We start from the raw sequence: 24267 nt of genomic DNA on the forward strand, positions 1-24267 counted from the left end.
ACAATTTGTATAATGAATTAGAAAAGAAAGACCATGTATCTACTCCTTTGAATCTTGTAGATTTCTCAAGAAGCTCTAAAAGATCCGTGTTTTGTTCCTTCTCAGCTTTTATGATGAAGGAATCCATTAAGTTTGATATGTGGTTTAGTGTTTTCTCACTAAACTCCATCTCTTCAAGAATACATAAAACGAAATTGCTGAGGCCTTCCTATGTGTCATCAGTTCTTGAGACAATGGGTGGAGTCAACAACCTTGCCTTTAGTGACTTCCAACAATATAAACAAGAGATGGAAACTATTGGAGTGATTGTTGCTATAAGCGTAATCACTTTGCACAAGGTGATAGTAACCTTTTAAAGGCTAATGCAATGGCTTATCATGATATACACGTTTTGAGTTATATATAGACGAGAGTTCTCGATCTACTGCTTGATAGAAAATGTACAGGACTTCGTTTCCACTCACGCAAACTTTGGGTCCAATATTCTTCTACTTTAAAAATCATCAAATAAGTTATGTTCCATTTGGTTCCCAACTTGAAGTTGAAAGTCGAAAAAATCTAAATATCGGAGCAATGGTTCCAACCAAGACCCCAATGAATTGTGTTATCACAATGAAAAGGATTGACCACTTGCACGCTGATTTATATACCCGTGGATCTCTAAATGGAACTTCAAGCACCAAAAGTAAGTTCAAGCCTAATACAATTACACAAATTGCCCCAGAAGCAGTGGATAATGGATTGCAAGCCATCACAAATTGAGAGCTTTGAGTTTCTGCCATGACCCAATATCTTTTTACATGCTGCCTTAGTTTCTCAACTTTAGACATTGGGGTATGTTGTAGATGTTGATCGGTTAAAGAAGTTTTGTTTGTGGTTTGATACTTGACTTCTAAAATTTCCTTAGAGGTTGGACTTGTTAGGGATGAAGAAATCATTACCCTTAGTAACAAAAGGTTCATAGCCATATAGATGTATGCGACCATAACGCAGTCAAAGATGGAACTATAGACATTTAAATGATTGAATTTGATATGCTTGATAACACCCGTATTAATTTCAATGAAAATATTAATGACCATGGTGATAACTAGAATGGACAAACCTATGATATTTGCGAGCGTTGTCTTGTTGTCCATGGCCACCAAAGAAGGCATAAAGTTAGCCATCATCGTGCACATGAAACCCAAACTTCCTAGTTTGGCTATTTGGTCCATGTAACTTGGCATGTCACTACTAAGATCCACATGATTTAAGGCTAATTTCGGCGGTCACTAAACTAGTGGCACAGGTAGTTTCATGGCGATTGTAATCAACGTAATAGATGCAGCATTGAGAGAAAAATATTTACAAGGAAACCAAAATCTTTTATTTCGGAAACCGTGCAAGAAATCCACGGCCATAGCAAAGATAAAAAGTAATGATGCTACGGCAATGTAGATTCCAATCCACACCATAGGCCGGCTCACTATCAGTGGCGGAGCTTGACCAAAAGTTCCGAGAGGGTGGAAAGTTATGGGACCCAATTTATATATTGTATAAATATTTAGGCAAAATAATTTGGGTGACAATCCTATATAATTTTAAAATTTTCGGACGAAAAATAGAAAATTTTACACGTCTAACCGAAACATTCGGGGAGGGGGGGGGGTTGCACCCCCCACTTTACACTAAGCTCCGCCGTTGCTGATGGGGATCAGAAGAAGCATATGCAGCGGAATTAAGTGATGGGTTTGAATCGATGTTAGTGAGAGATCCGAATTGGATTTGCATGAAGCAGAATGAAAAATAAAACAATGGATATCGAGAACAAAGGATAATGGACAGTTCTTTTGGAAATAAGAATGTCTTGATAACCTATTCATGTTGCCGGAAATCTTGTATAAATACATAGACTTTTGGCGGTTGATTTTGGCGGGTAACTGCCTCCGGCAGTTATTCGAATTTGATCACCCGCTTATCGCCGGCACACATGAACTTATCATCTAATAATCGAGTACATATCATACATATATTGTCTACTTATACATTCGAATAAATATAAACATAACAAAGTTTAATATAACTAACATAACCCCCCTTAAACTTAGTTATGTTTTCTGGCTCGCTCCATGACACTCCGATTTGCTTCTTCGACAGCCCATCTCGCATGATTGAAGTTGAAACGCTTTCTCTTCTTCATTAGATTCCAGCTATCTTAATCATTTCCTGCAAAGAGTGCAAATTGTTCCGATCCGGCAGATTCTTGTTGGATATCACTATGTTGGATATCACTTGCACTTCTCGGTCTTCTATGGCAGCCGGTTAAGGACCCTCCTTCTTCAAACATCACCTCCTTGTCCTGCACTTTCCCTTGAACAGTTTTAAATTTGTAATAATACTCTAGGATATCGAGATACATGGCATAAGTGACCCTCATGTAATCTCCGTCTTTGTATTCAAATCCTAAATCCTTTGCTATTGCAGGCCACAAGTTTTCTGTTGTGACTTCCCTGTAACCACCGTCCACTGCCACTAGTATATATAGACTTAACAAGTCTATTTTCTCTTGTTTGGAGTAAATGGTGGGACTGGTCTAGTAGTAATTCCCATATAATCGAACAGGAACCATTTAACCATCTCTTCAAACTTTAACTCCAACATGTGTTTATATTTAAACACGAATTCTCGATCATCGATTAAATCCAGAAATGCCTTACAGTCGGCAAACTCATGGAATTGCATTGCCTTAACAATCATCAAACTCCAATCTGTTTCTTGTTTCTTGTGAAGACAGATTCAGTTCTTCGAAATAGGAGTTTAAGTATTTTTCTTTGAATTCATCGTCATACACACTTTCATCAAGGATACCCTGTTTTTCATTTAGCCCTATCTCTTCCTCCCTTGTCAATCCACTTGCTTCATTAACAGAGTTATTTACCGGAATAGAGAACATAGGAAAAATCTTGCAAGTATCACCGTCCTTGTTGACAGTGTATCCTTGCATGGTTAATTGATCAATGCTCAAGACGTTCCGTCCTAACTCAGGAGAATAAAATACGCTTTGAATTCTCATGGTTTCGTTGCAAGTTTTGATTTCAACCGATCCAACCCCACGCGTAAACAAAAAATTGTTTCCCCCAGATTGTGTATCAACCCCGATAATATGCTTAATACATTTAAACACATTTAAATTTCCAGCCATGTGATGTTTAAATACAAAACTAACAAACCAAATATTGCTCCATAGCCCTCCTTCGGTACCGACGACAATCATCTCCTGATGATTACTGATTTCTCCTACTTGTTTCTGTATTCCCATATTCACCGCTTGCCGGATTAACTGGGTTGCCTCATTTGTTTCTTTCTTGTTACACGAGTAAATTTGGTGCCCTGGTTGGTCACAGTAGAAACATGTTTTCTCTCGTTGAATCCGCTTGTTCTTGTCATTCATCTTATCCGTGCAGAGTTGACAAGGCAACAAGGTGGATGTGGATTTAATTTCAGTCTTCTTCTTCCCTGATGCCGCTCTGATACCACTATGATGGGGATCAGAAGAAGCATATGCAGCGGAATTAAGTGTTGGGTTTGAATCGATGTTAGTGAGAGATCCGAATTGGATTTGCATGATGCGGAATGAAAAATAAAACAATGGATATCGAGAACAAAGGATAATGGACAGTTCCTTTGGAAATAAGAATGTCTTGATAACCAATTCATGTTGCCGGAAATCTTGTATAAATACATAGACTTTTGGCGGTTGATTTTGGCGGGTAACTGCCTCTGGCAGTTATTCGAATTTGATCACCCGCTTATCGCCGGCATACATGAACTTATCATCTAATAATCGAGTATATCATACATATATTGTCTACTTATACATTCGAATAAATATAAACACAACAAAGTTTAATATAACTAACATAACCCCCCTTAAACTTAGTTATGTTTTCCGGTTTGCTCCATGACACTCCGATTTGCTTCTTTGACAGCCCATTTCGCATGATTGAAGTTGAAACGCTTTCTCTTCTTCATTAGATTTCAACTATCTTCATCATTTCTTGCAAAGAGTGCAAATTGTTCCGATCCGGCAGATTCTTGTTGGATATCACTATGTTGGATATCACTTGCACTTCTCGGTCTTCTATGGCAGCCGGTTGAGGACCCTCCTTCTTCAAACATCACCTCCTTGTCCTGCACTTTCCCTTCTGCACTTTCCCTTGAACAGTTTTAAATTTGTAATAATACTCTAGGATATCGAGATACATGGCATAAGTGACCCTCATGTAATCTTCGTCTTTGTATTCAAATCCTAAATCCTTTGCTATTGCAGGCCACCAGTTTTCTGTTGTGACTTCCCTGTAACCACCGTCCACTGCCACTAGTATATATAGAGTTAACAAGTCTATTTTTCTCTTGTTTGGAGTAAATGGTGAGACTGGTCTAGTAGTAATTCCCATATAATCGAACAGGAACCATTTAACCATCTCTTCAAACTTTAACTCCAACATGTGTTTATATTTAAACACGAATTCTCGATCATCGATTAAATCCAGAAATGCCTTACAGTCGGCAAACTCATGGAATTCCATTGCCTTAACAATCATCAAACTCCAATCTGTTTCTTGTGAAGACAGATTCAGTTTTTCGAAATAGGAGTTTAAGTATTTTTCTTTCAATTCATCGTCATACACACTTTCATCAAGGATATCTGTTTTTCATTTAGCCCTATCTCTTCCTCCCTTGTCAATCCACTTGCTTCATTAACAGAGTTATTTACCGGAATAGAGAACATAGGAAAAATCTTGCAAGTATCACCGTCCTTGTTGACAGTGTATCCTTGCATGGTTAATTGATCAATGCTCAAGACTTTCCGTCCTAACTCAGGAGAATAAAATACGCTTTGAATTCTCATGGTTTCGTTGCAAGTTTTGATTTCAACCGATCCAACCCCACGCGTAAACAAAAAATTGTTTCCCCCAGATTGTGTATCAACCCCGATAATATGCTTAATACGTTTAAACACATTTAAATTTCCAGCCATGTGATGTTTAAATACAGAACTAACGTACCAAATATCGCTCCATAGCCCTCCTTCGGTACCAACGACAATCATCTCCTGATGATTACTGATTTCTCCTACTTGTTTCTGTATTCCCATATTCACCGCTTGCCGGATTAATTGGGTTGCCTCATCTGTTTCTTTCTTGTTACACGAGTAAATTTGGTGCCCTGGTTGGTCACAGTAGAAACATGTTTTCTCTCGTTGAATCCGCTTGTTCTTGTCATTCATCTTATCCGTGCAGTGTTGACAAGGAAACAAGGTGGATGTGGATTTAATTTCAGTCTTCTTCTTCCCCGATGCCGCTCTGATACCACTATGATGGGGATCAGAAGAAGCATATGCAGCGGAATTAAGTGTTGGGTTTGAATCGATGTTAGTGAGAGATCCGAATTGGATTTGCATGATGCAGAATGAAAAATAAAACAATGGATATCGAGAACAAAGGATAATGGACAGTTCTTTTGGAAATAAGAATGTCTTGATAACCTATTCATGTTGCCGGAAATCTTGTATAAATACATAGACTTTTCGCGGTTGATTTTGGCGGGTAACTGCCTCCGGCAGTTATTCGAATTTGATCACCCGCTTATCGCCGGCACACATGAACTTATCATCTAATAATCGAGTACATATCATACATATATTGTCTACTTATACATTCGAATAAATATAAACATAACAAAGTTTAATATAACTAACAGTTGCTCACTATACTTGTCTTGAACTTCACAACCCACGCTTGGTACATAACCTATTGGATGGTCCTGCAATTTGTTTTTGGCCTAACAGCCCAGGTTGTTGGTACATAACCATCTAAACTACTCATGTTGAAATTGTTGAACCAAGTGATGTGTGTAACTTTGATGCAAATTGTTTAAAACAGGTGAAGCCAAGAAGTTGCACAAACCTCCACGTAATGCTAATTGGCAAAGTTGAATTTAGACTTCTAACATTTCAATGATTTGGACTTCCTAAACTTCGACTGTCAATGATCCTACAATATACAATAAAAAACTGACTGATATTATATAAGTAACTGAACAACTCATACATATAATGTGTATTTAAACTTATCTTCTAAAGTCGCATGATGGATTATTAAGTTTCACAATGCTATGTTCAGTTTGAATATGTATATAGGTATTCAGATCCATTATATGTTGTGGTCAAATAATGAATGCAATGGTCACCAAAAAAAAGATATAAAATACTAATATCAGGCTACTTGTGCTTTAAATTGCTTATTAGTGGTTTAGTGGTGTAGGTGGACCAAAGAGCCCAGATCTAGTTAAAATTTTCAAATCAAGGAAAAAGCCCAAACAATGAACCTCCACTCCATACTTTACCGTATATTCTGTTATGTATAAGCAATTAAGCAGTGCTAGAATTCATCCATCATGGATTTAAGGCTAATTTCGGCGGTCACTAAACTGGTGACCGACTTTGTCTGTCGCTGGTTTTAAGACAGATGCTCACCAAAAGTTAGGTTCATAATGCTTCTTTCTTTAGTAGTTAAAAGTCTATTTTAACAAACTACAGAACTTGGTTTTGATTTATTAAATTAGATAGAAATTAGTTTTGATTTATTGAATTAGGTTCTTATATAAAATTTCATTTAGAGTTTAATTAAATCTAAGTATAGGTTTCAAGCAACTATACTTCATGGTTTTGTTATAAAAGACAATACATGATTTGGTGGTTTTCAATGATTCAACCCACAGTTACAACTACAAACAATTAGTAGTACATCGAAATTTTATGCCATTGCAAGATAAGTTTTCTCAAAAATAAGAACTGAAAGGTTATATGTATCTTGCATGTTTTGGCTGAACCACAAAGATTTTTGTTATCACCAGAAAATAAATTTCAACTTTTTAATTGGTTTAGATGAATAAATTGTAGCTAAAGCTTGACCTGGAAAATTGTTCATTTGATATGTTATTTTTAGCAGAATATACGTGAGACAGGGCCTCTAGCCTGATATATCAAGGTTGAAGAACTCTAACCTCATTAAACAATTTTTAGGACCGGTCACATGAGCATGGTAACTAAGTGATTCAACATGGACAACAAATTTAGCAAACATATATATTATAAATAAAGAGTTATGACTCTCGATACGTTAGTGAAGCAAGATGTTACACTGATCCAACATGGCACCACCCTATCCACCCGATTGCAAACTATAGCACACTGATGCCTGCACAACTTGGCAAACCTTTACTAATCACCAATACCGATTACAAGGAAAGAAGCAAAGACATGTATACTAATTCTAACAAGGCGTTCGTGGGCAGCCACCATGACCATTCGACCACTGTCCAGTTGGAGTGAAGCGATGATAGCAAGAACTAGCACCATGACCAACTTTTTCACATATTTGACATACAGTGTATCAAGCAGTTTGATTCTGACATAGCAGATGTAAATACAACGCAGCCATGACACTAACAGGTACGTATTGAGTTTGTTGTTGCGCTAGTCTCGCCCATAAACTAGATATTTTGACTTTAGCTGGTAGAATGATGGTCCATCCAGACTATTTTCAATATTTAGTACAAACATTTTAAAAGTGTGATTCAAGATTTGTAAAGTGTAAATTGCCATTTTAGTCCCTGAGTTTTGTCCAAATTTACCATTTTAGTCCAAATAGTTTTTTTTTTGCCTCTGGGTCCCTGACTTTTCCCTTTTGTTGCCATTTTGATCACATACACTAACTCCATCCAAAAACTCCCTTTTTAACCAGGGGTATTTTGGGGATTTTCATTTTAAATGTTTTCAATTGCCATTTTGATCCAATTCCAAAAAATCAAAAAAAATCCAAAAAATCAAAAAAAATCCAAAAAATTCTAAAAAATCATAAAAATTCTAAAAAATTCTAAAGTGACATCATTTCAACGCGAACCGTTTCGACCCGAAAAAATCTAAAAAATTCCAAAAAATTTCGAGCTGAACCGTTTCAACGCGAACCGTTTCGACCCGAACCGTTTCGAGCTGAACCGTTTCGACGCGAACCGTTTCGACCCGTACCGTTTCGAGCTGAACCGTTTCGAGCCGAACCGTTTCGAGCCGAACCGTTTCGAGCCGAACCGTTTCGAGCCGAACAGTTTCGAGCCGAACCGTTTCGAGCTGAATCGTTTCGACGCGAACTGTGCCTCGAAACGATACGGGTCGAAAAGGTTCATCTAGAAATGGTTCGGTTCGAAACGGTTCAGCTCGAAACGGTTCAGCTCGAAACGGTTTGGCTCGAAACGGTTTAGTTCGAAACGGTCCAGCTCGAAACGGTACGGGTCGAAACGGTTCAGCAAGAAACGGTTCGGTTCCAAACGGTTCAGCTCGAAACGGTCCGGCTCGAAACGGTTCAGTTCGAAACGGTTCAGCTCGAAACGGTTCAGCTCGAAATGGTTCAGCTCGAAACGGTTCGGGTCGAAACGGTATGGGTCGAAACGGTTCGCGTCGAAATGACTCAGCTCGAAACGGTTCGGGTCGAAACGGTACGGGTCGAAACGGTTAGCGTCGAAACGGTTAGCGTCGAAACGGTTCAGCTTGAAACGGTTCGGGTTCGAAACGGTTCGGGTTCGAAACGGTTCGCGCCGAAACGGATTTTTGTATTTTTTTAGAATTTTTATGATTTTTTTGAATTTTTATTATTTTTTAGAATTTTTTGGAATTTTTTTGATTTTTTGGAATTTTTTTTTTTTGATTTTTTGGAATTGAATCAAAATGGCAATTGAAAACATTTAAAATGAAAATCCCCAAAATACCACTGGTTAAAGATGGAGTTTTTGGATGGAGTTAGTGTATGTGATCAAAATGGCAACAAAAGAGAAAAGTCAGGGACTCAGAGGCAAAAAAAAAAAAAAACTATTTGGACTAAAATAGCAAATTTGGACAAAACTCAGGGACTAAAATCGCAATTTACTCATTTGTAAACTTGTAATACAAGTGTTGAATCGGATATACAATACGTAATGTAATAATCAGCTAATTTCGTTGCAGAATCAAAATAGTCAATGATTGATAAATCATTTTGTTGAAGTAACTGAAACCGTTCTTAACTAGTTGAGTACCCGTCCGTAGGCCGGGTACTTTTCCGGCATAATGACTTAAATATACATAGTACCTGATAAAGAAAACAATCAAATTTATTTATAACGTCACTAAAGAAATAACCAAACATTAAACTGAACAAAACAAAAGAGTAGAAGCACCATTAATACATGTTATGGCATTAGTGACAAACATTTTCCTTCAAATGAATAATTCACTGAAAGTTATAAAAAAGTGACCAAACATTTTTACTTCAAATTAATGAACTTGATCTTGCTTTACTCTTTAAATTGATCGGGCTTCTACAAACTCCTCAGACCTCAGCCTCGAGTGCCAAGACATACCTGCCATTATCAGGCTTACATCGAAAGAGTCAGCTTCATATTACTTGTTTAATGTCAAATCATACAACGGGTCAATGGTCAGGTTATCAAAACAAAATTAAACATAACCAACAACTTGGTATTCCAATATAGTTTTAAGGAAAGTTGAATAAAGTATATCAAATGAGTATAACGATACAACTTATGAACATGATGTAGGTCCATATTTGTTTGGAGTATGCCACAAAGAAAGAAGATGGCTGGACATGCATAAAACAAAAGCACATGGACAACCATAATTGCTAATGAGGATACCATACGTATCTGTAAATTGACACTTTGAACAACAGAATTGGGTCAATTATTCATAATCCAATATATTGTATTTTGTCTGGGTACTCACCATATCTGCACATGGCCTACATGGCTACATCCCCCAATTCTTTTCTCGCTTTCGCGTTACAACGGAGCCTGTAAATCGCCTTAGCAGACTGAATCCTCACCACAAAAACCCCAAATTCAAACCCTTTTCAAAAACATGGGAGATCCCCGATGAAATTGATAAAAAAAAAATTAAGAACTAAACTGGCCTGATCAAAGCATTTTCGATTCAAGATTCTTGATATGCGCTTAAGGATCGGTCCAAACAGAAGGAAGACCATCCTATAAAACTTGCAACCGGAGTTTAGAACAATAATAGCTCCACATGCCAACAACTTATCATGATGATCATCATCTTTCTCAACGGCCATCTTACCATCTTTGAGATTAAAAAAAGAATAAGAACTTATGCGGACAAATGATGCTATCTTACCATCCAGAGCCAGAGGTGAAAACTTGCCAGAGAAGAGATTCCGGTGTACCTACTGGCGAGTACGAACCGTTTCCTAAACAGTTACGAATGAGGTGAAAACAAACCCATGCGACCCATTTAAAGAAAATGATGCCTACCATTTATAGTTTGCCCCCAACGCCTCATTATTAGTTACGAATTTGCCACCATCAGCCATGTCATCCTCCACGTATACAAGTGGTCATATGACTCAGCAACAATCCCCTTAACCACATAAAGGAGTTTATAAAATAGTTAAGGCTTAGTATTAGAACAACAAAAAGAGGGCCAACCTTGTTTTTGAAAAATAGAAAGGTCGGAAAGTTAAGAGTTAACAATATACATCTTGTAACTTTTAATTAATAACTTCCCACCTGTATTTGATCTTTTTAGACGAAGGTGACTGGTTGGACTTTACATAATTCACAATAAAAATATATGGTTACCTTTATATATCCATCATAAATCATAATACAAAGTGAAATCGCAAAGACATCATAAATCACCATGAAGAGAAGACTAAAAAATAGAGGCTGGCTACTCAAGCTCCATGCAGCTAAATGATTTTCCCATGACCAATTTTCCTTAGCGTCTGAATCAAAAGGACACTTAACTAAAAGCATCAAATTCTATTGTCAGTTACAAATAAAGAAGAATATGTTTATAACAGTAACGTATTTAAAATCAACAATAAAGATGATTTTGTTCATTTGATTTTTCTAAAATCCTCGTTTTGACTTGACTGGAACCTATTTTGTGGTCTTAACCCGATTTGACCCGAACCAAATTGAACATGTTTTATACCAAACTGTTCTGACCCGTGACCCAACCTACCCGTTTAGCCAGGACTACATGCTGCAACTGTAAATGACACCGTTATATATTTCCCAATTACACCTTTAATATAAGAGATGTATTTGCCTCTCACAACTGTTTCCATTTATCTGTGACATTTGGGAGTCAGATTTCTGCCAAGTTTTGACAGCACCAACCTAAATGGAGCAATCCTCAGGTTCACCTAGTAACTGCAAGTTGCAAGAGGGTTGATTACAAAGCCTTCAAATATATATTGCATACTTCACATGTTTAACGATGTAAACACGTAATATTACTGAAAGTAAGCATAAAATGATATAACATTACCGGACTCAACGATCACAGTAAAAAAAATTGATCCTCTCATGATCCCACTTGCCCTTTAAGACATTAGCAACCACATCTTAAGGTGGCATAGCTCTTATTGCATTCTGCAACTCACAAAGATCAGGTGAGAATGTTCATAATCTACTTTTTTTTTGCGAATATAGATGTCGCACAATCAATTTAGAATAACCAGTTTCATATGTGTCATAACAACCATAAACTGAAATGCTAGACTTCAGGTTTCTTGAAGATCGCTTCAGATCTCTACCAGTTATAAAGAAGAGATATAAATAAGAGTTCACCTGAAAAGGAGGTTCTAGTGACTCTTTTGTGAACAACTATCAATGAGAGGTAAATCAACTAAACATTGCGACAGAGATTCTTAAAAAACATAAATTAAAGTCGCATACTATGTAGAAATACCAGACTAATGGTAGTGTTAGAAGGTTATTTGTTCTTCTCCCCTAAATGCTAACCTACCTACATGCTTGCATCATCATCACCATCCACGAGACCGTAAGGTTGTTGTTCTTTAACTGCAAGTGATCTTCAAAGAACAAAACTACATAATCAAGTAAAAATAGTTGGTACACGGTACACTAATAACATACATAAATAAATACTAAGCATATTTATTCAAAAAACTGCTAAAGATACTATGGCCATATGTTACTCACCAGAAGAATAAGTGTCATTGAAGCTTAAGTAACCACCAAGCACAACTCTAGTGACAAAGATCTCTTTTAGCTTCCAACTATCTAAATACTTTTCACTCTGCTCTTTAAGATTGTCATGATTGTACTTGTAAAACGGTTGTCATACAGGTATAGAAATAAAATAGCAATACAATTTTGAATTAAAATAAAGGGTAAGAACATACAGCAGCTCCCCATCAGAAAGTAGGTCACATGTGCTTATTTGCTCATCAAATCTTGTGCGCAACACTTCTCCATGCCATATTCTTGCTTGAGACTATATCACATGAAAAAAATAAAAATTAGATAACAACCTTAAAAAATGATATAAGTTAAATCATTCGGAATTCTACAACTTTATATTTATAAAATATGCATCGACACAATAAAAATTAAATATATTACATTCCCAACAAAGAATGTGGAAATATTGACAACCCTATAAGGTATTATGTATCATTGATCAACTATTTATAGGATTATTAATGATGATATTTGCAAAGGAAACCTAATCTAATCAAGTAATCATAAGTTCATAACTCCTAGCTATGATAAATATAATATAATATAATATCTTATCTTCACAAATGCATATAAGTTTTAAACAACCCCCACCCCCAAACCAAAGTCAACACCCAATTAATTTCCCCTGAAAAAGACAAACTCTTCACTCAGGACTTAACACAAACACTTGGTGTGCAACAAAGTAAACCCAAAAAAACACCTGCAAAAACACATCAGCAAGCTCACGGAAGCTAGGCGAAGAAGATGAATTATCAACAGCCATGGTGATACACCATCATCAATCGAGTGAACTTGCTCACAGATTGAAGTGGGTTTGAGAGAACCCAGGTGGAAAATTGGTGAATTTGAGTGGATGAAGAGTTAGAATCTTTGAATTTCAGGAGCATGGGGGAACGTCGTCAAGAAGAACTCCACTTCAGATTTCCTTCTTGCGCTCATCATTCTATATTTAACCTCTTCAAACCCTAAAATTAGGGGAAAGTGAGCAGTTGAATTGGCGGTTTACCTGCAAAATCGATTTGTGAGGATTGTTAAATCAGTATTTAACACAGAAATCAAACGATTGAACCTGTCGTAAATACTCCAAACACAACGTAGTGGGGTGATTCGTTCAATGGATTGAATCTGTTTATAGGGTGAAAAAAATGCAGAGGAGAAAGTGAAGTCATTAGCGATGGTGGGTGAGGATTTATAATGGGTAGCCTATGGTGGTTGGGGCGAAGAAAGTGGTAAACGTGGGTGCGATTGTGAGGTAAACGTGGGGCGGTTATGAAGATCTTGTAAAACCATCGCCAACTGCAGATTGAGTGGGGAGAGAGAGTGTGGAACTGCCATGAACTGCTGCTTCTAGAAGAATTTTAGAGAGTTTAAACAGCTGAGATCAAAAGTTGAGGACTTTATACGGCTGAGATCATCTAAAAAGTTGGTTACCATCAACGGGAACAATATAATATAGAATTGCATTTGTTTGGCAAAAAATTACTGAAAGAATGATTTCTCTATTGTAAACCAGAGTTCAGAAGCTGTATTTGTACCAAGCGCGATGTGAGCAATTGGAGGACAAAAATGCCCCATAGATACATATATACATAATAATCTGTCTAACAACCTTTGCTATGTATTTAGGTTATTGTCGTCGTTTTTTTTACTACATATCTTGTATAAATGATTGGCATGTCTCCAGATGAAAAGTAATGTGTTGGCATGTCTCCCTGTGAAAAGTAATGTGTTGAGATCTGCTCTCCTAACTTTTATGTTCTGTTTAATCTGTGTCACCAGCATTGTATACTTACTTATACTGTACAATATAGGATTACATGCGTATTATTCGGTAACAATATTCAATGTATGTGTAACAAAGATGAGACATAAAAGTGACTATGAAACAAAGATGAGACATGGAAAGTGACCATTAATTGTGTAATCAAACATAAATCCCTTGTATTTATTTACCAGAGATGACTTGGTGATTACCATTGAACCAGCCCTACAGTTGCAAAATACAAACTATTTGCAAGACAAATTGTTTGGAGTTTCAGACATAAAACTTCCAGAATATGATAAAAATAAAGAAGAAAGAGAACACAAATTCTCACAGAAAGATGAATTGTTTGGAGTTCCAGACATACCTTGTGATGGACAATCTGGTAGCTCTTTATTTCTTGCGCCTGAATCACCTCGAGAGAAGTGCAAACAAATGAATTAAGCTAGGGAACTTAAGGGATTGATTGCTTCAAATAATGACGCCACTCATCAACATGTGCCATCTTATCCGGGTCCATGCTTGGTAGTTCACACCTCTCTAGTCTTTCTATTATCTTTGTAGTCTTACCAAGAAGCTTGGCTGCGGCCTTGACACTTGCCTCTCTTTTCTCTATCACGCTTTCATGGCATTTGACTATTATAACTTGCGGTAAGTTAGTGAAGCAAGCAGAGAATATGTCTGCAATCATGCCATTTAAAATAGCAAACAATTGTTCTTCGTTAATCTGTTCTATGTTGCTTTCATCTCTAAGCAAGATTGTTTCTACCATTCGGTACATTGAATTGGCAGCAATCAACTCCTTAGGAATGTTCTCCACCATTTCTCCACTGATACTTATGTTGATTTCTTTCACGGTTTCTTTAGCTCTATCAGAAAACCACATAAGAATCTCTTTTGCTTGTTTCCCTCTAAAAACATCTTTTTGTAGAGCCGTGTCCAACCACCTGCATTTGTGTTCGACCTCATTCCATAAAGTTATAGTAGCCTTTCAAATACTTGCATATTCTTTTCCATGGTTGAGGCTTTCTTCCACCTGATGGGTGCATGAAAGACCTTCACCAACACTACTTAACAAGTTTTTAGTTGTGTCCTTACTGATATTTGGTAGAGCGACCGCAATGCATGTTAAGGTAACTATTGGTAAGCTCCAACTATTCACAAGTTCAACAGAAAGCAGAGGTTGAACATAATTGGAGTCAAAAGTCTCTACTCCTTTGAATCCGGCAGATTTCTCAAGAAGCTCCAAAAGATCCTTATTTTGTTCCTTCTCAGCCTTTAAGATGAAGGAATTTCTAGAGTTTGATATACGCTTTAGTGTTCTTGCTGTAGCCTCCATATCATCATGAATGTGTAAAACGTAGTTGCTAAGGTCTTTGTCTATATCGTCAGTTCTAGAGACGATAGGTGGAGTAAAAAAACTTGCCTGCAGTGACACCCTAATATACACATAGGAGAAGACTAATATTGGAAAGACTGTCAGGATGAGCGATATCACTTTACACAAAATGACAATTATCTTTTGAAGTCTAATACAAAGGCTTAGAATGACACCTTTTGAATTATAGAGCATGGTTCTTAGTCTACTGCTTGATAGAAAATGTATAGGCCTTTGTTTCCACTCACACAAAAGTTGGGTCCAGTACTTTTCTACTATAAACACCATCAAATGATTCCTCTTCCATTTTGTGAAAAACTTGAAGTTCAAAACTGAATAACATCTTGCCACCGGAGCAATGGTACCCACCCCGACCCCAATGACCTGTGTCATGAGAATGAAAGGTATTGACCTCCTGTACACTGATTCACATTGGTGTTCTCTAAATGGAAAACTTTGCACCATAAGTAAGTTCAGGAAATTTAAAATTACACAAATTACTCCAGAAGCAATGGATAATGGATTGCTAGCCATCACAAATTGAGGGCTACCACTTTCTGCCATGACCCAATATCTTCTCACATCTTGCCTTAGTTTATCAACTATAGACATTTGGGTATGTTGTAGATGCTGATCAGTTAAGAATGTTCTGTTCTTGATTTGATACTTGACTTCTAAAATTTCTTTAGAAGTTGGAATTGTTAGAGAAGATGCAATTGATATTACTAGTAACAAGGTGATCACAGTCGTATAGATGTACGCGACCATAACAAAGTCAATAGTAAAATCATGGATCCACAAAATTTGGACAGTATCAGGCTTGATAACACCGGTATGTATTTCAATCAAAATATTTACAATGATGGTGATAACAAGAATGGACAAACCTACCATATTTGCAAGCAGTGTCTTGTTGTCCATAGCTGCCAAAGAAGGCATAAAGTTAGCCATCATTGTGCACATGAAAGCCAAACTTCCTTGTTTGGCTGCTTGGTCGATGTGACGTGGCATCTCACCGCTTAGATCCACAGGCAGTTTCATGGCTATTGTTATCACTGTAATAGATGCGGCATTTAGAGAAAAATACTTACAAGGATACCAATCTTTTTTACTTCGGAAACCAAGAAACAAGTCCGCGGTCATGGCAAGGGTGCAAAGCAATGATGCTACTGCAATGTAGATCCCAATCCACACCATAGGTTCAGTATACTTGTCATGATCACAAAGCACAGCTAGTTCAAAACCATCTGAAGTACTCATGTTGGATTTTTTTTTCAGCTAGGTAATTTTGAGGAAATAAGGAAAAGGTAAAGTGATAATGCATTTAATGTACAGATGTTGGATGTTTACTTTTGGCCAGTTAAATGGCATGAACTGCTAGTTAGACCATTGATGATGAGACAAAGCCGGCCGTTATACAATGTAAAATAAACAACTGATTACTGAGCAACTCAAACGTACATTACAAGGTCAGTTTCGATTCTAACAATATGAATAAATGTATTTACACTTATGTTATATAGTTGCAGTTTATATCTCAACTAAAATTTCGAAGATGCTGTTTGGAAAGAGACTTATTTAGATTACCAAATGCCTTACTATATTATATGCAAGTTTTGTTCAGTTTAATTGTATATAAGAGATTAAAAATCCGTTAGACTACACGGAGTAGGAGGGCTTGAAAAGGGGGCATGACGCGCCATGTGGCAGCCACATCACCACCTGTCAGAAACGTGGTGTGGTGCCAAAAAGGGCCGGGTGGGATGGGCCGTGAAAGGGTAGCGTGGTGTGACACGTGGCAGACATTTTTAATATTTATCATATATTTAAACGAAAGAAAATTAAATAAAAAAACCCACCACCCAATCAAAACAACCCACCTCATCACCATCTTCTTCACCACGCCGGTAAAGAATCTGGTGCCCAAACCTCCACGCCACCGACGGACTGGTGTGTCCGGCGTGAAGAGGCTTCCATGCCTTCAAACCACACCCACTCCGTATGATCTTATATTATATTTTAGTTGGCCAAACAATATATAAAATGATCACCAAATGATGATATAACAGTATGAAATTAATTGGTTTTTTTTAGAAAAAAAACCCAGATATAGAGAATGGATTTAATTTAAGAAAAAGTCCAAACAATGAACCACCAGAGGTCATTAAGCCCTTCACATACTTTAGGAAAAATGTTTTTTTTAGACTAACTCTAACTTTTAGCAATATTTATGATAATTACATAATATACTAAACTAATGAATAAAATATTTTGTATCTTCTATATAATATGTAACGGCCGAAAATACAGTGTTATAATAAACATGGCGTTTACTAGATTTGTGGTGGGAAATAACTTAACTAGGTTGTTTAACCTAGTTAACATAAAAGGTTAAATAGAAAGAATGAGTGAAAGTACAAGGGCCAATTCTGTCGTCTTTAGAAATTGATGAAAATGGTCAACAAAAGGGGATTTAGAGTCAAAATTTTGCATTCTTTAGTGTGTGTGTATGGATCGATGTCTAGAGAGAGAGGGGAAGAACTCTCTAGTTCAACTTATCAAGTTTAAGCCAAATCAAGACTAATTTGATGTTGAAATCAATGCATGAATGAAGAATCCTTAATGTCCAAGGATTTACGTAACAAAGATGATTATCATACACTTCGAGTAATTTAGTCGAGTACTTATGGTCTATTAAAAATAACTTTAGTTTATGTAATCTTTTACTTATGTAACGATTTGTTTTGATTTATGTCACCCCAACTGTTGACGGAAATATAGAGGCGAAACGAAATTGTTCATAAGCACATGATCAACTATATATTAAAGTTTAAATGTTTATTTAAACAAATTAAAAAGACCCTTACATCAAATTGAAAAACAAATTGTTCAACAATGAAAATAAAAAATAATCCAAATTTTAAAATTAACTAAGTCCAAAGATTCCTAAGTGTGTCATAGCTTGATAAACTTTATGCATTGTTTTCATGAATCTGTCAAATCTGAAAATTGATGTTTAATGTTCTTAAGAAAAGTTTTGATGATTAATTACTTAATTTGAGTTTTGATCCATCTTAGTTCTATCATTACTTCATAAACATATTATATAATCATTTTTTTTAACGGCATATCACTTTATATATAAATATAAAAAGCCAGCAAGCGGCTGAGAGAACAAACAAAAACAAAACAAAACAAGAACTTGAAAAAACAGATTACAGTAATTCCAGAATCTCAAAAGATCTCCACTTCTCCCACGCCGGCGACTTCAGCTTCGATCTATTGCAAATCCAAAGGAACGTGTCTTCTTTAATCTGTTCCAATATAGTTGCAACAGGGATGAACTTACCTTCGAACGCCTTCACATTTCGAGCATTCCAAAGTCTCCACACCGTTCTGATCGCTATCAGATAGACTATCTTTTTCCATGTGGCTCCACCTTGGCATTGTTTAAGAAATCCGATCATATCTTTTAAATTGTTAATGTTCAACGGGAAAGTGACCCGAATCCAAGCCATAACATTCCACCACACACACTGGGACCATAAGCAAGTGACGAAAATATGGTCTGGGTTTTCGTAAGTAATGCCGCACGGAGGACACAAGCTATCTCCAAGGTTAACACCCCTTTTAATCAGCACTGTTTTTGCAGCAATTCTGCCCAAAGTCGCCCTCCATAGCAAATAATTTGACTTCGAGGGAGCCCAATTGTTCCAAGCAAAAACATCTTCAATCGAATCAGCCACAAGAGTGACGTTTTATATATCCTATCGAACCTGCTTTACCGTAAAGGACCCAATTTGGCTTAGTTTAGATATGCCTTAGGATTCCATTAGGACCATATTGTAGGTTAGTATAACCCTCTGAGGTTATACAACTTGGTTCCATAGAAATCCTAGTTCATGCATGTTTCCATTAAATGCCTAAATGTTGACCATTATGCCCTTTTGACCCAAAAATGAGAATTTTGAAAATGTGAGAGGACAATAATCTTTATTACTGATTTATAAACTTGTCCCTAAAAATTTGACATCAGTTTGAGGTCTAGATTAGGAGTTATGCTCAATAGCGTATTTAGAAAGCCTTTTATTAATAAAACGGCGTAATTAGCATATATCCTATCTAAACCCAATTTTTTATACCAAACTTTTTACTACTGATATAAAATAATATTTTGGGAATTTTAAAGATTTTTATTTATTTTTAGGCTGAGCATAACATAGGGTTATAGGCTTGATTCGGTAATTGCCGGTTTTGCCCTTTTGGGCTATAAAATGAGTTTTACAAATCCTTTTAACCCCAAACCTTTTTCTACTGATCTAATATGATAAATAAAGTATTTTGAGCCTTCTGGAATAATAAAAATATCAGCTTTCTATACCAAACCCGGAAATGGCTCCAAATCGCCTTTTTAAGCGTTTTTAACGCATAGTATGTATCAAAACTATTTTAAATATATAAGGGTTGATGCCTACTGATATATTCAGTAAATTTTTATATTAAATTTCACATATATGCTATACCCTACTGTTATAACTTAGTAAACTAAGTATTTTTACTGATTATATCAGACCTGGAACTCAGAATGATATTTAAACTCTCTTATGACTTTTAAAATGACCAAAATACCCCTACGGGGCTTAAAATGGTGTTAAACTCGTTTTGGGCATAACGGAAGGTATCCTACTGATATCACAACATATGTAAGGCATAGGGAACCTGTTCATGACTCTGTTGGTTACCCGTTACGCACTTTTCGCGTTCGGATCGGCTTATGTAACTAGTTTGCATAAATTAGCCGAAACGGGTCAAACCTTATCATTTTCATCTCAAAATTCAGAATGTGATGAAGTTACCCATATTAAACAAGTATACAAGCTTGTCGGGTCAAAACCACATTCTAGAACGGTCTTCGCTTATTTATGCGATTAAACCGTATTCATTCTTTAAAACTAACCGGTCTAAGCTTAGGCTTAATTAAAGACCCGTTAGGAATCTGATAGGTTATTAAATACCTTCGTTCCAGATTTAGGAGCCCAGTAAAAGCTATCTGTACTTGCTTGGTGGTATACGGCTGGGATAAATTGTATAAATTTGCTCAGGTAAATACGTTTAACTTATTTTCCCTTATACGGGCTTGGGGTACGGTATATAAAATACCGCTTGGTCGGGAAATTGACCTTAACCGGTCGGTGTTTAAGAGTAGTCAAATGACCCGGTTGAAAACGTTGTTTTGTTTGTTTAATGCCTTTGGGGGTTTAATGACCATGTCCCGGATATCCTTGGCATCATTCAAACAATGGCCACGACCTTAGCACACGGGTGTAGGCGTACACCCGTAGTGCATCAAAATCAATAAAGTATAGCAGTCGGTACGAGAGGAAATCTCGCGGCGGAACTATACTATGTGGTGTGTCTATTAATCTTTAACCCAGCACGACCCGGAAAACTGAACGCAGAACAAACATGTAATTCTTTTACAAGATTATAAGCAAATAATTATCCCAAGTGATAAAAAGTTTTGTGCCGTTTGCACTCAAATCAATTTTTAAACCATTTTCAAAATAAATCGATTAAATTGTATTTACCAGTGAAAACTGACGTATTTTCCCAAAAAGACTAAGTGCAGATACTACGCGTAATAGGCTGGTTTCTCCTAGCATCAAATAGAAGTCTCGCAAGCTTAGATGCCTGAAGTCTGTTGAACAATGTTTCATTTTATTTTCGATCCGCCTGCGGATCCTTTACTTTCCGTTTGTAATACTTTGATATTACTTTATATCGGATTGTAATATATTTATCTTTATCTTCTGCTTCCGCTGTGCATTCAAATTGTGTTGTTTGACTATGATGATATCAACTATGTCACGATACTCCCCACCGGGCCCACCGGTGACACGTGGAAAATAGGGGTGTGACAGGTTGGTATCAGATCCAACACTGAGTGAATTGAACACTAGCCTTTTGTGTTTAATCTCAGTTACACGATTGCACATTTCTTGAGTCTAGACAAGGAACTTAGGACTATTCCTGATTTGTTTTTGTCCTTTATTTGTTTCCTTTGTTATTTTTCTGATTAGCCCCTGTATGGGCGAGTCATTGCTATTAGAAGTCCCGTTTAGGGCAACTATGTACCTGTTTAAATTTTAATGGAACGATTAGATTTAAAATAACGTTCCTATTATAAGATCTACCATTATTATAAAATGGCAAAATCTAAAAAGGACAAGACCTAGCTCATGTGTCATTTAAGACAGGGCCAAGATGGTATCTCCATAATTAGATTCAGATCCATAATTAACATCTCAACTTAGGATTATTCTGCGTTTAATATTAAAAGATAATCTTAGGGGTAAAACCTAGCCACGAGTCATTATAGACATGGCCAAGATGGTAGAACCTGTCCAAAAGATTCCAAAACTTTGTTAACATCTGTAAGTATGTTAGCATGCTGGGTAAACTGTGATGCAGTACAAATCACACAAGCCATCTTAAAATTGGGTTAATTTAAATTCCCTATATTTATATAACCATCCTTTGAGGATGAAGTGCCTACGGGTAATAATTAACGTCCTCTGGGACTAAAGACAATGGTAGCTTGCAACTCACTGTCAAGAGGTAATGGATTTTGATTCAAACCTTAATTCCTCAATTCCATAAAATCTGGGCTTATAAATTAAACTTGTCCGTGTGACTAGGCCTTGTGTGCCAATATTAACTTATAATATAGGATTCATGATAAGGATCCTGAACAGTTATATATTTATCAGATTAACTAAAATGGTTATTAAAAACCATAGGTTATAAATTTTAGTGAATTCATATGAGCCTATTCTAAAGGTTCAAAATCCTTGTTTACACCTGTAAACATGTAAACATTCCTGGCAGACGTGGTTCGATAAAATCGCATAAATCATCCTTATACTGGATTCTCCCGAAATCCTTTCTTATTTTATGATTTAAGCATCCATTAGGGATATAACGCTTACGGGCCATATTCATTGTCATAAAAGACAAAAGACAGTCGTAGTCTACAACTCCCTGTCAAGAAAAGGCACTGAAGAACGTTCAAGCCTAGATACCTTGATTTTACAAATCATGGTTTATAATTGCCCTTGCGACTTGGCCTTTTGTGCCATGGTTATAATTTAATTAAATCCAGGATAATTATAATAAAAATCCTGAATAAAATAAATATTATTCCTTTCCTGCCAGTATTTATATTAAAAAGAGTCTCAAAGGTTATAACCTCGCTTGAATGTCATTAAAGACCTGGCTACGATGGTAAGACTTGTTTAAAGAGATTCAGATCCTTGTTGAACACCTGAAAACGTGTTAACACTCCTGACAATGGGTGATGCGATGAAATCACACTTGTCATCTTTATATTAGGAACTTCCAAACCCCTTATCTGGCTTAAAGCTAATAAACGTCGAACATGATGTACACATCAAAACATCCATTTGGGATGTATACCTACGGGTAAAGATGTATACATGAAAAAGATAGTTTTATTTCATAACTTCTTGTCAAGGCAATGAATTATGAAATTTTCTAATCTAAATGAATCATTTATTATGTTTTAAAATTTCCCTAGTGACAAGGCATCTGTGCCATCGAAAAGTCCTTTGGAACAAGTCCTTGTGTTATATAAAATGTCGGTACGACATTGACAGTCGTGACTTATGTCCCCTGTCTAATAAATACGAAGGATTATATTCTGTTTAAACGCCAAAGATGGTTTATTTAAAAACCTAGGCAAAACATAATCAAATAAATTAAATACTATCTATTGGCCTATATGGTTGATTTACACCATGGCTATTTAATCGTCAAGTTCGACAATCCAGCAAATTATTATTACTCGTTTTGTAGCCTTAAAAGCTTCACCATGGCTGGCTCATCTGAATCTCACAATCATCCAGTTGATCAGAATAATGATGCAAGACTGAATTTAACGGGCACCGAGTTGCAGGCTATGTTAGATACAGCCGAAAACAAAGCCGTGGACCGAGCATTAAGGATCATAAGCGAAAGTGCGATAATACTCCAGATAAAGGTTACAAAAAGGGTAAGGCCGAATCAAATCGGTCCAAGCCGAAAGAGGCAAAACCCAAATGTAAAACCTGTGGGAAGAAGCACTTTGGAAAATGTTTCTCTGAACAGACCAGGGGATGTGGCATCTGTACAGAGATGGATCACAAGACTCATGAATGCAAGGACTTTAAGGACGCCACCTGCTATGGTTATGGCAAGAAGGGGGCACATAAAGACCCACTGTCCTTATTTCCGTTAAAATAGGAGGGACTCATTATAATGATAGGAATGGATTGGTTGTCTTATAACCAAGTCCATGCAGTGTGTGATAAGAAGCAAGTAGTTATCAAGACTCCTTATGGGGAGCCTTTGACAATTCGAGGAGACACTGGGTATGGATTGCCTAGCACTTGCTGAATTTGGTATTTAATACCAAAGCTCCGAGTATGGAAAACTCGGAAGAGATAAACAACAGTCGCGATGTTAGAGATGCGGCAAATGTTAATGGTGCATCAAATGTGAAACTCGATGTTAATGGAGTTAATCTCCAAAACTGTGATTAACGCAACTGTCGGAAAGGCTATGAGAAAAGTCATAAAAAGGTTCAAGAAGCTGAATGCTGTTTGCTCTAAAACACATGTCGCTGCTCATGAGAAGAGTTTCATTCATATTTCAAATGCGAAGAATAAACCCAACAAAGGCATATATGGCAAGGAGCCCATTATTTCTGGATGTACTTAAGAGTACTTCATCTCTGGGAAGTCCAGAGACTCCAATAGTAAAAAGGGACCATCGATTGCAGGAAATTATTGGATGATGTAGAAACCATTAGGTGTATCAGTGGTTACACTGAAAAGAACGCGGTGAGGTATGCATCACAGTAATTCGATGGTAATACCCTTAATTAGTGAGGACATTAATGAAGTCCACAAGAAAGATCCCCTTATACAAATATGGGATGGTCCAAGTTTTAAGGACC

General features: G+C 36.6%; 1 protein-coding gene and 1 long non-coding RNA gene across 8 annotated transcripts; both read right to left on the reverse strand.

Moving 5' to 3' along the window:
* Positions 1-9243: 9243 nt before the first annotated feature.
* Positions 9244-13481, reverse strand: LOC110886083. Of its 7 annotated transcripts, XR_004869627.1 has the most exons (6): positions 12812-13481; positions 12070-12364; positions 11393-11954; positions 10369-11274; positions 10232-10304; positions 9244-10080 (listed from the first exon to the last, which is right to left on the reverse strand). It is a non-coding gene; the product is annotated as an uncharacterized LOC110886083 (long non-coding RNA). The 7 variants fall into 7 exon arrangements; XR_004869624.1 differs by having other exon boundaries at positions 9244-10304; XR_004869626.1 differs by having other exon boundaries at positions 10232-11274.
* Positions 13482-14327: 846 nt separating this feature from the next.
* Positions 14328-16755, reverse strand: LOC110882930. Its single transcript, XM_035978343.1, has 2 exons — positions 14873-16755; positions 14328-14794 (listed from the first exon to the last, which is right to left on the reverse strand). The coding sequence occupies exons 1-2, from the start codon at positions 16509-16511 to the stop codon at positions 14328-14330; spliced, it is 2106 nt and encodes a 701-aa protein (XP_035834236.1). The 5' UTR covers positions 16512-16755.
* Positions 16756-24267: the final 7512 nt, after the last annotated feature.

The sequence above is a fragment of the Helianthus annuus genome, chromosome 10 (genome assembly GCF_002127325.2).
Source record: "Helianthus annuus cultivar XRQ/B chromosome 10, HanXRQr2.0-SUNRISE, whole genome shotgun sequence".
Lineage (NCBI taxonomy): Eukaryota > Viridiplantae > Streptophyta > Magnoliopsida > Asterales > Asteraceae > Helianthus > Helianthus annuus.